Source organism: Neltuma alba, unplaced genomic scaffold, assembly GCF_004799145.2.
Source record: "Neltuma alba isolate B1F8T4 unplaced genomic scaffold, ASM479914v2 tig00011336_pilon, whole genome shotgun sequence".
NCBI lineage: Eukaryota > Viridiplantae > Streptophyta > Magnoliopsida > Fabales > Fabaceae > Neltuma > Neltuma alba.
The window spans coordinates 50,899-67,886 of record NW_021636038.1 but is presented as its reverse complement, the minus strand read 5'-3'; the positions used below and the strand labels follow the sequence as shown (position 1 = coordinate 67,886).

At 31.2% G+C, this 16,988-nt stretch overlaps 1 protein-coding gene and 1 pseudogene across 1 annotated transcript; both read right to left on the bottom strand.

Moving 5' to 3' along the window:
• Window positions 1–7,204: 7,204 nt before the first annotated feature.
• Window positions 7,205–8,831, bottom strand: LOC114712093 (probable glutathione S-transferase parC). The gene is made up of 2 exons (XM_028896559.1): window positions 8,442–8,831; window positions 7,205–7,741 (listed from the first exon to the last, which is right to left on the bottom strand). The coding sequence occupies exons 1-2, from the start codon at window positions 8,754–8,756 to the stop codon at window positions 7,397–7,399; spliced, it is 660 nt and encodes a 219-aa protein (XP_028752392.1). The 5' UTR covers window positions 8,757–8,831; the 3' UTR covers window positions 7,205–7,396.
• A 4,841-nt stretch (window positions 8,832–13,672) lies between these two features.
• LOC114712090 (probable glutathione S-transferase parC) lies at window positions 13,673–14,237 on the bottom strand (annotated as a pseudogene).
• Between the last annotated feature and the right edge of the window lie 2,751 nt (window positions 14,238–16,988).

The following is a 16,988-nucleotide window of genomic DNA, read 5'->3' as shown; positions in this document are numbered from 1 at the left end:
ATTAGTATAGTTCTAGAAGAACTAATAGTGATTTTTCTTTATGAGCGGACAAAGTATTGATAGTGAAAAATATGACCTATAGATCTACATCACAACTTTGGTTCTCCAAAGAGTGTAAGGGTGTGTTTGGTATCACGGCCAGGACTCCCAAACGGACTTCTTCACCGGAAAAGCTGAGAAAAGCAACTTTTTCTTTAAAATTCATGTTTGGATTGAACGTAGAGGCAAATGGACTTATGCCTAAAAGCAACTTTTTTCCCAAAAGCTCAAATTCATGGCTTTTAGCTTCTCCAAACACGGTTGAATAGGTGGAGCCCATGAGTGAGGGAGGAGAGAGAATGTTTTATGCACGATGTGTATTTTTTTAAAAATATTTTTTAGCCCAGCTATTTTTTAATGTTAAAGAAATTATTTTTTGAATAATAAAACCATTTTTTAAAAATAAATTTTTTATTTTTTATTATTTTCTATCATATTTATAAAATTTATGCAAAACTGAGAAAAATGTTGTATTAAAAATTTAATTAGTAAGAAGTAATTGATAAATTTTTATATACTAAGTGTAAATATTATAGATATTGAATGCTTGTAGTATGATTTAAATGCTTTTCACTAGTTATATTTTTAATAGGAGGACTTTTTCTCAATTTTTCCTAAAATTTAAATATATTATTTAGTTTTAATTATTCTTAAAAATAACTTACTTTATTTTTATAATTTTAATTTTAATTAAATATGTATCATTTAATAAAATTTATGTCCTTTTCAGTCATTTTACATCTAAACTTACTTTTACATTTATCATTCAAACAAGTTTCAGCTTTTCAAACTGACTTTTTTACAAATTTCAATCCAAACATAAATCATATTACACTATCTGACTTTTACTCAATCTCACTTCTATAAAAGTCAGATTGAAAAAAAGTTACTTCTGCCACCGCTATCCCAAACACACCCTAAATATTATAGTATAATTGGATTAAAGTTCGTAACTATATATGAACTAGGAAGTACTTGGGCTTCCAAGCAAAAGATAGGTTATTGGCTTTAACCTATTATATGCTAGCAACTGTTCATGAGATATATGAATAAAAGAATCATATTTGAATGGCTCAATCTTGAAGGGAAAATTGTTGGAATATAAGTATGAGTTGATATTGGATATATTTTTCATATCAATTTCATAAATGGATATCATCAATCATATATTATATTAAAAAATTTATTATTGGTAATGAAACATGGTACAGTAAACCAAAAGTTTACTGATATAATTAGATTTATTGTTGGCATGACTTATTTGATTATCTTAAACTATATGATGCAACAAATTATTGAAGATTATGTATTGATATCCATTGAAGAACCAGAAGATTCTTCCGAATAGCCAATATTTTTAAGAATTTGTATGTACTGCTTGTTCTCAAAGAAAATTGATTATAAAGTATCACTAGTTATGTTTTGTTTTCGAATGGATCACTACATTTCTGGAAATATATATGGGCCCATTTAGAAGCAGATAAGCCATACAAGTATTCAATATTTGATAGATGCATCTATATAAAATGGTAACATGTGTGATTGACATTAATTTGCGACCTGAAGTTTGCAAGATTGTTTAGATAAATATTTCCGAACTACATGATCCTAAAAACTTGATTTTTAAAGATGCTAGTGAATTTCTATATCAGGCTTTTAATGTCGAAAAGCCTGCTTAACAAATTGATTTAGCAAAATCATTTGTTAATGCCTCCATAAATAGCTGGATCAATATTTATGAGAACAATTTTTTTCATTTTAGTGTTGGTATAGTTAATTTAATATATTGCAGCACTTATATGCATCAAGACAACAAAATTCTCCCAATAAAATTGACTTTTGGTCAGGAGCTATATATTTTTCATCTAAAAAATTGAAATGTATAATATTTATTCCTACCAATTCACCACAATACACATAGATGAATATTAAAAGAAAGTTGGGACATATGTTGGATAAGAACCTCCTTCTTCATGTTTGTCTCTAAATGGAACAAAACAATGTTCCTAAAAGAAACAAATGGATTTAGGAGACTTATACTGTATAATTAGTTTACTGTTATTCGACAAAATTTTCCTAACATGAGGGAGAGAAATTAAGTAGCTGGAAAAGAGAATGCATGGAATGCATTATTATTATCAAATACAGATCCTCATATACATCAGTATGGACCAGAAGTTCATCAAAATTGCATTTCATGAAATGCTACAAAATATTTTACTGACCTGAATGAAAATTTTTAAATCTCTTATTCTAGCCGAAAATGCTCTAATTATTATAAATAAAAATAAGACATGCCAGAAGCATGAGAGGTTAATCTGTTCCAATATAAATATCTTAAATAAAGAGGAGCATACAACTTAGAAGTTGTATTGAGGAGGCAAGTACTCTAGAAGAGGTTCAGATACCTGAAAAAGAAGAAAGAGATCTCAACAAGTTATGTCATAGAAGAAAAAATAGAACCGAAAAGGTAAAGTTGTCAACAATAATTTTCATAAGAATACCATGTGATAAAAGGAGGATCTTACACATAGATCTATCATATAAAATAGATATAAATTTGGCCAAGAAGAAAAAGAAAAAGGAAAAGATGTGATGAAAATATCATTTCAATATGTGAAAATGGGCCTGCAGTCCCAACACATGAAATATAAAGTTTCTATAAAATATATGGACGTTTATGTGAAAATATAGATTTTCACAAATGATTATGATGAGACATATTACTTTGTGGTGGATATAATTTTACATATTTGAATAGTCTGGCATTATGAAATATGCCTGTTAGATAACCCATGGATGATGATCATTAAATAGTAAAATTTACATTATAATCCTTGAAGGATCCAAAATATGCCAGGAGCATATATAAGAAAATCTTTCAGTATATAAAATATTATGAAGATTAAAATAATTTCAGTATGCATCATCATTTTATAGTTCTAGATCAAAATATATGAAATTCCTTGAAGGATTTCACTTGCCTGAAGCATACAATTCAAGTTCTTGAGAACAATACTTAATTAAGCTAAATAAGTTTTATAAGAATTGAAGCGATCAGGGTGTATGTGGTATAACCGACTAAGTAAATATCGGTTGAAGAAATGATATAAAAATGATCCAATTTGCCCATGCATTTTTATGAAAAGATCTGAAAATGAGTTTGCTATAATTGTTTATGTTGATGGCATAAATATTATTGGAACTCCTGAAGAGCTTACAAAAGCTATGGATTGCTTAAAGAAAGAATTTGGAATGAAGGACTTGGGAAGAACAAAGTTTTGTCTCAGATTGCAAATTGAATACTTGAGAAATGAAGATTTTTATGTATCAAATAATTGATACAAGAAAGGCCTTAAAGTGTTTTTATATGGATAAATCACATTCATTATATACTTTGATGGTTGTGAGATTTGTAGAGGTGAATAAAGAACTTTTTAGATTTTGAGAATTTGATGAAGAACTATTTGGTCTAGAAGTACCAAATCATAGGTCCATAAGTACCATATCATATCTTATCAGTCACTCATGACTTAACATATCATTTGTTGTTAACTTATTACTAAGATATAGTTTTTCATGAAAAACATTGGAATAGAATTCTAGATTCTTTTTTGATCCACATGTTGGTAATTCCAGATGAAGTATTTCATAATATTCAAAAGAAGATGAAATATATATTTAGCAAATCTGTTCAAATAAAAATCTGGTAGAGTTGTTCACCAAGTCACTTCCAATTACAATATTTGAAAAAGTTGTTCATGATATCGAATGCTACAAACTCAGGGATATCAATTGATGTTATCAAGAGAGGGAGTTAATACACGCTGTACTCTTTTTTCCTTGTCTATGGTTTTTTTCCACTGGGTTCTCTTAGCAAGGTTTTTAATGAGGCAGCACCAAATAGTATATCAATGAATGTGTATTCTTTTTCTTCTGCTAGGTTTTTGTCCCAAAGGGGGAGTGTTATGAATATTATAACATGTGGATGTCCCTCTCCTCTTCTTCCTCTCAACTTTATCATCAACTCCCACGACTTCCACTAGGCATTAATCTTCCACTACTCTATTACCTTTCCACTATACCTTTAATCTTGTAACTCCCCCCACTCATATTCATGTGATTTATTGTCCACTATCTATCATTTAAATACAAATGTAACTTATGTGTAAGACTATGTCTATAAATAAGGCATGCCATTGTATTGTGATGCAAATGAAGGAATACAATATCATTCTCTCATTCTCTTGTCTACTTCTCTTCTCCAATCGGCTTTCATTGTTGGTTAATTTCATAACAGTTTGAACAAAAATAAGAGAAATAGTTTCACATATTTAACATAGCAATTGTAACCTGTAAGTTTTAAAATAAAATAAAAATGCATAGGTCAAATTCTTTGTATCAATTATGTCAAGTTCTTCAATTACATATAAACATGTGTTTTTTTCACTACAAAAAAAGCTAATTACCCACAGAATTAGTGACGAAATAATTTCTGTCGCTAATTTCTGACAAATTATCCATGAAAATTTTGTCGCTAAACTTAGCCACAAAATTAGTGACGGAATTTATTCTGTCGCTAATTAGCCACAGAATTTTCTCGTCGGAAAATTCTGTGGCTAATTCTGTGACTAAAATTTTATAATTAAAATTAGCCATGGAATGTTTTCTGTTAGAAAATTTCGTGACTAATTTCGTGGCTAAAATTTTATAATTAAGATTTGTGACGGAATAATTTTCTGTCACTAATTTCCGTAGTTGATTCCGTGGCTAAAATATAATATTTAATATAATATAATATAATAAATATATAATTAAGTTATATATCTTATGAATGTTAAATAAAAGAATTAAATTTAAAAAATATATTTATGAAAAAATTATTTACTATTTAACATTCAAAATTAGTGTCATTGGAAATTAATATTATATTTAAAATATTTTTTTAAAAAAAAAGCATTATAAAAAAATAGTAAAACAAATATCTAAAAATTATTTTGTTACAAAAATAGTTATAATTAAAATTATCATATAGTTTATTTTTAGTTTCTAATAATATATGTGCATATGTAATTATTTGTGTAAGAGAATATTATATATATATATATATATATAAAATTTTGCATAATAAATGAGTAAGTTCGTTGCAACTCAACTGGTGAAGTCCCGTGCCTACACAAACAAGGTCTTTGGTTTGAGCTGTGTAGAAGCTAAGTCACTTTGAGAAGGAATTATATGGTGGCGACATGTGGCAATACAAGGTGGCATGTGAGATGGTGACACGTGGCAGCGGAGCTGAGGTGGCAGTGACATGTGGAGATGAGGTAGTAGCGACACATGGCGGTGGAGGTGAGGTGGCAATGACACGTGGCGGCAAAGGTAAGGTGGCAACGACACGTGGAGATGAGGTGGTGACATGTGGCCGCGAAGCTAAGGTGGCATTTTAATTTTTTTAAAAAAATATATTAGTGACGGAATTGAAAGTCCATCAATAATTAGCGACGGAATCAGAATTCCATTGGTAATTAGAGACAGAAAAATTCCGTCAGTAATTAGTGACATAATTCGGATTCCGTCGGTAATTACTGATGGAATTCTGATTCCATCGCTAATTCTGTCGGTAATCCAATTAGTGACGAAAAACTTAGTGACAAAATTAATTCTGTCGCTAATTCCGTCGATAATAGGATTCCGTCGGTAAATTTCGTCGCTAATAAGATGTTTTTTGGTAGTGTTTTTAAATTTTATGTGACTTTATAATTAAATTCTACTAAATGTTAACATTTCAAAAATATAACACATAGTCATGCATGTACAATTAGAGAATTTGATATAATGAATATAAAAAATTTAATATAAGTATTGCACTAAAGTAAAAATAAAAGATATTGGCTTTTGTGTTTCCATGGTATTAAAATCCAACTGAATTAACCGGTCTAGTCTAATCAAGCATTTTATATGGATTGATCGGTTATATTTTATTTTATTTTTTTTAATTATCAAGTTTGAAATGATATCATTTTGAGTAAAAAAAAATAGCAGTCCAATCATATTTGTTCGTCAGCACCTCTGTAAGATTATGTGTGGTTTTTATTTTATTTTAAGAAAATCAGCATACATACGTTATAATTAACCAACTTAATTTTTTTAATCTTTTTAAATTAGTAATTATTTAACTTTTATATTATGGAATGGAAGTAATACGTACAATGATTTTTAAATCAAATTTTATCTTGCCCTTTCTAAATTCCAACTGAAATAACCATACAATCCCCACTAATTATCAAATCACAGAAGTCATAGCGGAGAAATTGATAATTTCACAGCAAAAACTAAATTACTTATTAACCAATTCAATATGCATTATCGGAAATTAGAGACTGCTAAGGCAAAAGACCTGAAAACAAGCAAGTTGCAATTTGAGGTGCCACAAGTCAAAAACATTTAACATGCACAACTACTATAAGTTTGAAAAAAATAGATAAATATGACAGATAAAATAAATTTAAGTCTTATATTTAAAATTAAAATAAAAATCAAAACATCTCTTACATTAAAAAGCGGAGGTAGTATTTCTCTGTGATCCCATTTTCTTTCCTCATCTTGCATGCTTTGTTTAGTTTTGTCCTTTATTCATGATACTGTCGTTCCGTTGACCATAGTTGATACTAACTTTTGATTCTCTAGTTAAGTAATTTGAATAGATTAAGAGAATTAATTTAGTTATTGATAATAAATACTTATTATCTTTTCTAAAATACCTTTACGAATAATGTGTATTAATTAATATTATCATTTGATGATGTTTTCAACATGTATAAAAACTATCTTTAAAAAAATAGATAAATGTGAGAGACAAAATAAATTAAAACTTTATATTTAAAACTAAATTAAAAGTGAACCCGGAACAGTAATACTGGTAAGAGAACTTGAAAACATGACAAGATACCTATTTCTCCTTGTCACGATTCATTTAGAAAGGGTACCCTGAAACTTGCGTCGATAAGGAATGCAGGTTCAGGCACAGGCGCACGGCACAGGTCAAAGCCCTCAAGATGTGTAACTAAAGGGCTAATTAGAAAGAGCCGCACTTCTCAGACAATAAGATATACTTCGAATTTTATAGTTGAGCTACGCCTTCTTACACGTTGTGGGTATAAGAGACCAAGTACCAATACAACATTGTAATAATGACTGACAACACATAATGGGTATAAGAGACCAAGTACCAATACAACAGCTACAAACACCTCACTGACAAATCTAGTATGGCCCACCAAACTGCCATATTATTATAACACTACTATTCAGAACGTGAAGCCAATGATCCCTCGAAGATCATTTGTCTCCTATGAATCTACTCAATTCCAAACCACTTCCTCATCTCAAGCAAAAACTCATAGACCTTGTGCTGATCAGGAAGAGACTTGGACACACTCTCTTTCTGCATGCATCTTTTGGCCCAAGCAATGAATTTGGGGCACTCAGCCTCTATCTTGAAGTTACCAAATGTCTCATAGGCTTCAAACCAACTGAAGAATGGAACAAGTGCTACATCCACATATCCAAGATTGTCCCCTCCAAAGTAGGGCTTGTCTCCCAACTGTTCCTCCAACAACTTCAGGTACTCCACGAACTCCTTCTTTGCAGCTTCTTGGTCTTCTCCTTTGGTAGCCCATAGTCTCCTTCCCACATCATGTATCTGTTTCAAGTTGAGAACTTGGTCATGAAATGATAGACGAAGGAAAATCAAACGGCAACAATGCCCTATTTTCTCTTAAAGAAACAATACTATGATGGGGAAAGAATCAGCCGCTCACAGGTTAGTGTGCTTTCTCGCCAAAATTGAAAACAAAAAAGCATCTATATATGTATGGCAAAGATGACTTTTAAGAACACCTTAAAACTTTATAGAAACATGCAATTATTAGTACTGAACCAGAAACATTTTGAAATTTAAATAAGATAATAACTATCCGAATATGTTTTCCTTCTTGTCCTGTAAAATAATGCAGAGGAATGTAAAAACAGGACTTTCAAAATTAGAAATCAGCCCCACAAGTTGGTGAGACTCAGCAAGCATGGCTTCTCATTTGCATGCAGACAAAGGAGAAATCGACATGATTTGCATAATCTTCTGGAAAAAAAAAAAAATAAAACCAATAAAAGAAGCTCCAATATTATATATTATCCATATTTTATTCGCTATCCACTCGGCCATGCAAAAATCGCCAACTTCATTTCTAATATTCGATCAAAATCATCCGCATCAAAGCTAATGAGCAGACAAGAAGTAATCCAGTGGAGAAGTTCCATCAATTGATCAAACAATGCAAAGAAATAATAGCAATCTAAAGAAGTTAAAGTGAAGAACTGAAAAGTAATGAAGCGCAGAAAAGAACCTTCTTGTCAACGAAGTCAGCCCAGAATCGAGCTTGGGCTCTGTGATAAGGATCGGATGGGAGAAGAGGGGATTTGGTGTTCCAGACCTCATCAACGTACTGCACAGCAATAAGAGACTCACAAACGGGTTTGCCATTGTGAATGAGAACAGGGATCTTCTTGTGAATCGGGTTCATTTGAAGAAGTAGAGGGCTCTTGTTCCTCAGGTCCTCATCTTTATACTCATACTGGATGCCTTTCTCAGCAAGTGCAATTCTGACCCTCATCCCAAAGGGACTTGGCCAGAAATCCAACAGAGTCACCTGATTTGCCATTGCTGCCAGATAAAACAATAACCAAATGCTCAAGAAGAAATAACGATTGAGAGAAATGCAGAGGTGAGGACTGAGGAAGAAGGGCTTGGATGCCTCAATTTATAGGCTCGGAACAGTCTGGAGGCTACAATGGGGATCCCAACGCATGCGCGAGGCGGCGCGGGAATTCCAGGTCAATAAAGCATAAACAAATACTCAAACAAAGACTCATAATAATAATAATAATAATAATAATAATAATAATAATAATTTAAGTATAACGTTTCGTTTACCGTCAATAAACAAGATATTATAAATAAGACTGGAAAGTAATAATAATAATAATTTTTTGTTCCATTTAGTTTCAAATAATTAATTCAAAAATAATAAAAAATTAGATAAAAACTAATAAATATGTTTAAAATATTATACTTTTGTTGCTAAATACAATTTAATAATAAATGAGAAAAAATATAAAAAAAAATGTAGGAAGATATGGTATGATAGATTATGACAAATAAGAGGAAATAAATCACTGAGGGTAAAATTAAAAAAAATATTAAATATTAAGAGAAAAGAAATCCAATTAAAACTTATAAAATAGATAACATTCTTGTCTGAATTTAAAACATATAAATAAGACAGGAAGAAGTAATGATTAAAAATTATAACTGTTTATGAATTAATACAATTTTTTGAGTTATGAGGCAAATTTATTTATCAACGCGAAACTGTTATAATTGTCATTTAATAATAATGGAGAGATGCGCCTTGGGAGGATACTTCCTCTTTTATTATCCAAAAAATTTATTAAAAAAAAAAAAAGGATCCCTCCCCAAAAGCGTCTTGACCTGTCCTACGGAGTTCCATGTTCGCCACCACTTTGGATAATTTGCACCTTTGTGTCATGGCTTCCGTCAGCATATTCCTGTTTTTTTGACTTTTCTTCTCACTTTTTTTTTCCTAGGAGAAAAATGTTTTCTTTTATGTTAAACTTGATAGGAAATAATATTTGATTTTTAAAATATTAAATTAATAATAGTTAAGTTTTTAAAATGTTAAGAAAAGGGAAAAAGTATATATTTAGATATTTAATTTTATATAAAATTTTTGTTTGGCCTCTTAATTTTAAACATTTAACCTTAAAATCATTAGTTTTAATAATGATTTTTTGTATTAAACATGGTTGATTTAAAATTAAATTTAATAAACATTTAAATTTTTTTTATCAATATTCAAAATCTCAACATCATTGTGTTTTAAACAGTTTTAAGGTTAAAAAAGTAAAAACATTTTTTAAAAAAAACTTAAAAGACCAAATTAAAATCTTCTATAAAATTAAAAAACTGAAAATATATTTTATCCTAAAAAATAAATTGCAGATCTCAATCATAAACTAACAGTTGTATCTAAAACTTACGTATTCATTTATAATTGAAACTTTTAAATCTACAGTGGTTTGAATTAATATTGATATCTATTTTTTTAAAAGAAGAACTGAGCATCTAACTACTATTAGTTTACCTTCTCGAGACCTAATTGTCGTTGCAAGTTTTATTGGCATAGTAGATAGATTAGAATATTTCAATATAACTATTTATAATATAGTGCCACTATTTTGGTCCGCCACTATACTATTTATAATGTATATAATGAGTAATTGACTTAACAAAAACTCTATATCTCTACCTCTACGAGCTTCAGAGCTATGAGTATCAAGAGTTTTATTACCATATCGCACCATTTAAATCTAATTTGAATGGTTGTTGTTAATTTTTTTTCTCACTTTCAATTTTTTTTAAAATATTTTAATATGTATAAAATCTAAAATAAAGATAGTATTTTAACCACAAATTTTCAAAAAGTGTTAAGTACCATAACTCATATCAGTACAATGAGCACGGAAATTAGTTTTGACATGCATGCATAAGTGAAAGCTTTTATGGTTTAACTTGGCTGCTTTAAGTTGGATGTGTAGATTCTAATTTGCTCAACATAATAAGATAGTACTTCCAACCAAAAAAAAAAAAAAAACATAATAAGATAGTACTTTAAATGTTCAGCTGCACACACAGACATATATATATCCTTAGACTATTCAATTTTTCCTGTTAAAAGAAGACCTGATGATTTCTTCTCTGGCTTGTGCCCTTCATGTCCTAGCTCTCCGTTGTTAATGCTGTACATTATTATTTAACTTACCTTTATTTATTTTTCTAATATCGATCATTTTGTCTTTCTATAAAAGAACTAAAACCCTATAATTTGACAATACGAATGAGTTTGAAACGACGAGTTTTGAGGGCTGCTTTCAATATCGGAACAGAAGGTGATCGATGCATGTATGTGTGTTTGTGTTGCCACTGCCTCACAAACAAAATATAAGTATCAAATTTTTAAAGCGACTTGGTCCTTTTAACAGCTACAATTGAATTTGTTTAACCATTTAATATAATTTTTTTATTTTTATTCCTAATTAGTTGGAGGTCTTTCTCATTTCTTCTTTTTTTTTGTTACCCGTTCTTTCTTATGTATGTCTTTTTACACTCATTCTCTTTTCTACTGACCCTCTCTATCAGTAAAAGTGTTTTACAAGAAAATAAGTTATTTTTTTATATGTATTATTTTTAATCAATTTTAACTGACCCTTCAGTCATATATTTTGAGATAGACGGGCTATACTCCCCTGGTCCTATTTACAGGGTAAAAAAAGGATGTATTTTTCAGTCATATTTATAGGACATTGGAGAAATTTTTTGTATAGATATACAATTTTACCCCTCATTTATTATTATGTTGACTTTATTAATATAAGGTATAATGTATATTAAATAGAGATAAAGCTGAAAAATCATTAAATTTTAGATGAGATTAATAAAGTTTAACGTTTTTCTTAATCTGTATAAAATATATTGAAAGTACCCTATAAATAAGATTAGAGAAATACATCAAAAACCCTGATGTTTTAAAATGCCACGCAAAGGCTGATGTTTCGAATAGTGGGGTCCAAATGCAACGTCTCGATCTGGCTTTAATTGTTTTAGATAAGTGGGGCGTAATTAATAGAGACCACTTGCTTTCGGAAGTGCAATAGCAGTTAAGACCGAAAAAGGGGTGCAATTGAAGCATCAATTCTTGTCACCGAAGTCATGAATTTGCTGAACAAAGCACTCATGGATATTGACGTACTGTGACCTTTGATAAGATCTACCGGTAATCGGCAAGACATAGGTGTAACTGTTTTAGCCCCGCCTCCCCTTATCACTAACTGTTAGAGGTGAGAATCAAGGCCGGCCTTTCAGGATTGGCGGGCTTAAAAGGGTCAGCCCTCCAGGACTGAAATTTTAAAAATACCCCAATTTGTTAGGCTCGGCCTTTAAGTTACAAGGCTTAGGGCCGGCCCGCGGGCTTTTGGCCCGTTTAAGAAAAAAAAATACTATTTTTTATATTTATTATATTTTTTTATAAAAAATAAAAACAAACCAATAAAATTATTTAAAAAAGACATAAATATGAATAAGATTAAGTCACAAATATAAAATATAATCATATATAAATATCCATCAACATCCAAGAACATCTAAAACATTCATTAACAAGATAACAACATCCAAAAGTTTTATCTATAGTGCAATTGTGCAATAAATAAACACTATCATTAATCTTTTAAAACTTCATCATCACTATAATTAAGTACTCTTCTTCATAAGTATGCTTTTCTTTCGTAACAAAAATATCAAGTTTTTCTTCTTTATAGGAATTTTACTTTTAAATTTTATAATCTAGCTATTATTTTACTTTAATGTGAGAAACATTGTTGTTGAAACTCATGAATTTCTAATTCAAATTATAGAATCACAAGTTATATAAGTATAAAAATACTCTATTATCAAATATATATAGTTTAAAAATATCAACGCATATAATATAAATCAAATCATTATTAAAGTCCAAATTAACCTATTTTTTAAAAATTTAATTGGATAAATTATTGTCTAATACTAAATTTAATTTTAAAATGATAATAATAACTAAATATTTGAAATATTATTAATAATGTAAAAAATTAATAATATTATAATTATATGAAAAAATTTTAAAAAACAAAAAAAATTATAAAAGGGCTTAAGCCCTCGGCCTTCCAGGGCTTATTTCCCATTTGAAAAGAAAAATATCAAGCCTGGCCCTCATAATTTCATAGCCTAAACGGGCCGTTCTGACGGGCTCGGCCCGTTTTCCCGGCTCTACACCGTGCTTGATGCCTCCTTCAATCTTTCACTGGTTTTCGCCAGGTGGCTCATGACCCATGTCGATCGTCTCCACTTTTATGCTGTTGTCTTCTCACAAAGCTTACACACAGGCTACTTACTCTGCTTTAATTCCTCGTACCCTTGTAACCTTGTTTCGAATCAATGGCCATTTGACAAATTATTACGAGGTTTCATCTTGAATAATAATGATATTATGATGATGATGTTGGACAAGTTGCGAGGAAGACAACCGCTTTGGTTCTCCCAAATGCTTCTTGTTAAATCACCAGTAAACTCCTAATAAGCTAGAAAACGTTTCTGTGAAAACTATAAAATTATTATAAGTTCCTATAGTTTGCAATGATTATAAGAAAACGATATATTTTACGCAGCTTAAAAAGAAGTAAATGGACATACTCAAAAGTATGGTAAACTATAAAATTTACTGTAACCTAACAACGCATGAATGATAAAAGGAAGATATGAATTGTTCATTGAAGATGACAGGTCATAAAAGGCATAACATGAGGAGAGGATCCAATGCCCCTACTCAATACAATGACAAATGACCCTGGAGATTAGGGTCCTAAACTGACTCAGTCATCACTAACAACAAAATTTTATTAACTCGTCACTCATATTATGGCCTCACAGCCACACAGAAGATCGATAATTATTTTATCACTGCTAGGTAAGCAGGGCCTTGCATCTAATCTCCAAAAGGAACCGAAAGACTTTGTTTTGGTCAGGAATATACTGGGACACACTCTCTTTGTGCATACACCTTTTGCCCTAGTTCACCCGCTTGGGAAATTCTTCCGAGATGCTGAAATTCCCACGTCTCCAAAGTGTAGAAGCGAACATAGAATGGAATTAGAGCCACATCCACCAGCCCAAACTGAAATTCTTTTAGATGTAGTCTGCCCAAAACCTGGCATGAGCTCGCTCGTATGGATGAGAGGGAAACAATGGAGATTTTTGGCTCCAAGCTTCGTCAATGTACTCAACTATTGTGGGCGATTCGGAGATGGGTGTTCCGTTATGAATTAAGACGGGGACTTTCTTATGAAGAGGGTTCATCTGCATCAGAAGAGAGCTCTTGCCAGATAAATCTTCTTTCCTCGCTTCGTACTGGATTCCCTTCTCGGCTAAGGCACTTCCGAGTTCTGACTCGTATCCCGAATGGGCTTGACCAAAAATCAAGTAGAATCAGATCATCTTCTATCACCGCAACCTCTACTTTCGCTTTCCTTTAGACTTCTGGGTGTGTTGATGGCGCTGTTCCCTGTAGTAGTATTAGGCTTCCTTGTTGCCTTACTCTGCCATCCATCGTCATTGCTTGCGTATTGTGGACCTATAGTTACTTCCCCGCACAATCCATTTTATATAAAACAAAATTTTTGGAGATTAACTTGATCAACTTTATTTTTTAAAGACACTTGAGATAAGCGTAATTTCTAAGGATTCAGTTAAAATTATGGGATGAGAAGTTTAACATAGAAGACCTTTGGAGGTGAAGCAATTAGTACTTCTGCAGGAAAAAGTGGTTCTTATTACAAGACCAGGTGATATCCCATAACTGGCTCATTGTCCGGAAACTTGGGTTTTTTTTTTTGCGAACGTCAGCATGCCAATGAAGCCATTCTCATGTCCTGGTGATTCATAATGGTGTGTTTGTCAAATCCTTCTACAATACAGGTGTAGTTTTTTCTTGCAGGAAAGTAGCAGATCTGGAGCGTATTATACAGGTCTTGTCATAGATGCATTCATCTGATATGTTGTAGCATTTAACTGGTGAAGCTACCATTGTGGTAACAAGGATATGCTTGAACAACAATGCCCCTGGTCTAGGTTGGAGAAATTATGTTATCCTTGAAAATCTACAATTCTCAAGGAACTGTCTAAGGAGCCACTCGTGTAGCTGGATCCCGAGAGAGGCACACTCTGTTGCTGATTGGGTAGCTAGAGCTTTTTTGACTGGGTCTTGCCTGACTGATTGGGTGATGAGACCGCCGCCTCTTTTGCATTAACTTATAGAATCTGATTTATGTAAAGCCCAAGCTGATGTATGCTGATATTTGTCTTGCTTTATGGTGATCTCACAATACTTTGCATTGTTGATCTATTATGGAATGAACTGGCGTTGGCCAAAAAAAAAAAGGGCAGCAAGAAGAGAAACTCTTTCGGTTTTTTTTTTTCCTGAACTTTTTCAAGAACTTGGTTATGGCAGACTATCTGATGATTTGTTGTATTTAACCAAGTCCTTTAGAAGTCTAAAATGCAGTGGTGTGATGATTAAAAAAGTTAAAATTATGGGAGAATTTTAGTCATCCTCCACAAAAGAAATTTATTTTCCAACATCCAACAAAATTCTGAAATTTCATTACATCCCAAGAATGAAAATGAAACTAAACTTTATGGGTGCAAAGGCATTACTGCCCTTCCTCTGATTGTAAAAGCACTTGTTCCTCTTATGAATCACTTAATTTCAACTGTAAATTTTCTTATTTTACTTGTGAATCTTAATTTCCTAGTTCAATTTGTAAATGACCTTATTCCAGTTGTAACTAGCCTTATTTCTCTTATGAATTACTTTATCTTGGGTGTAAATTTACGTATTCGACTTCTGAATCATAACTCCCAGAATTATTAGAAATGCTAGCTCCACCCATAAATGGCCTTACTCTAATTGTAAAGGATTTTATTCCTCTTGTGAATTAGCTTATCTTGATTGCAAATTTCTGTATTCCACTGTCAAATTCCAACTCCCTAACTTATTGCGAATGCTTGCTTCACTTGTAAATAGCCTTACTTCAGTTATAAATAGGCTTATTCCTCTTGTGAATTCTTTTATTCTGCCTGTGAATTTGCTTTTTTTGTTTCCATCACTGCAAGGGTTTTCACCCATAAAATTTAATTTCATTTTAGTCTAAAGGGTGCAATGAAATTTCATAATTTAGTGGAGGTTGTTGGAAAATAACTTTCTACTGTGGGGGCTCATTGAAATTCTTCCTTAAATTATTTTCTTTGAGAAATAAAGCGAGGTAAGCACATCCGCACGTCTAAACTCTAGGCACAGACATTCTTCTTTTTCATTTTTGCTGTCAGTGGAGCATCTTGTGTTTTCAAAGGATGGATGTCAATTAAGTCTGGCCCATGACAAAGCCATCATAAAAGGAGACAAACAGAAGAAACATAGAAAAAGCAACCCACGAATGATGCTCATTCCGACTTTCGTATAGAAGCCTCTTATGAAGGCCCAGGCTTATTATAATCGTTAACGTATTTTTATCCTCGTTGGCTATCTCATCTCAATAAACATCCCAAGATTTATTTAATAATGATATAACACATTATTTTATTGTTAGCTACGTCTTATTTAATAATAAAATAAAAATTGGGTGCGAAGAATATTCTTGTGGTGGTTATTTAGTTATTTATGATGAAAACAATTTTTGAATAATGTTTGAGATTCCCTCTCTTGATTACTTGGACTTCATAATGCTCTTTTAATTCTAAATATAATGTTCTCTTAATTAAATCGCAAATGTCAAACGACTATGTAAGTTGATTATTTGAAATTAATATGTAGAGAATTTGATTTTATTTTAATTTTCAAATATAATCTTGCCATTAAATGATTAAAATTTAATGCGTAAAAATACAACTATTTCAATAAACAAGGGTACTATGAGAAAAAAAAAATTTAATATTGGAAATAAGAAGAAATGAGACCTTGAATTTTGAACAAAAAGAAAACCCTTAAAGAACCTTATATTTACGAAGAAAGCAATGGGCAACATGCATGTGCAATGGATAATGATGTTCCTTGTATGCCTGTCTCTTTCTTTTGTTTTGCATTTTGTCTTTGTCTCTTCATTTGGAAAAATTAATGAATAAAAAGCGTACATAATATATTTTTATAGGGAAGTGCACAACGATGTACTAGTAAGGCGCTTGGCTGTGGTAAACTAGATATGATGAAGTTATTATTTCAATGTTA

What these genes read in the sequence shown, in the direction of transcription:
- LOC114712093 (XM_028896559.1), bottom strand. Translation starts at nt 8,756, where the DNA reads ATGGCAAATCAGGTGACTCTGTTGGATTTCTGGCCAAGTCCCTTTGGG. An exon ending in CTGACTTCGTTGACAAGAAG is followed by an intron (nt 7,742 to 8,441) that starts GTTCTTTTCTGC and finishes AACTTGAAACAG; the next exon opens with ATACATGATGTGGGAAGGAG.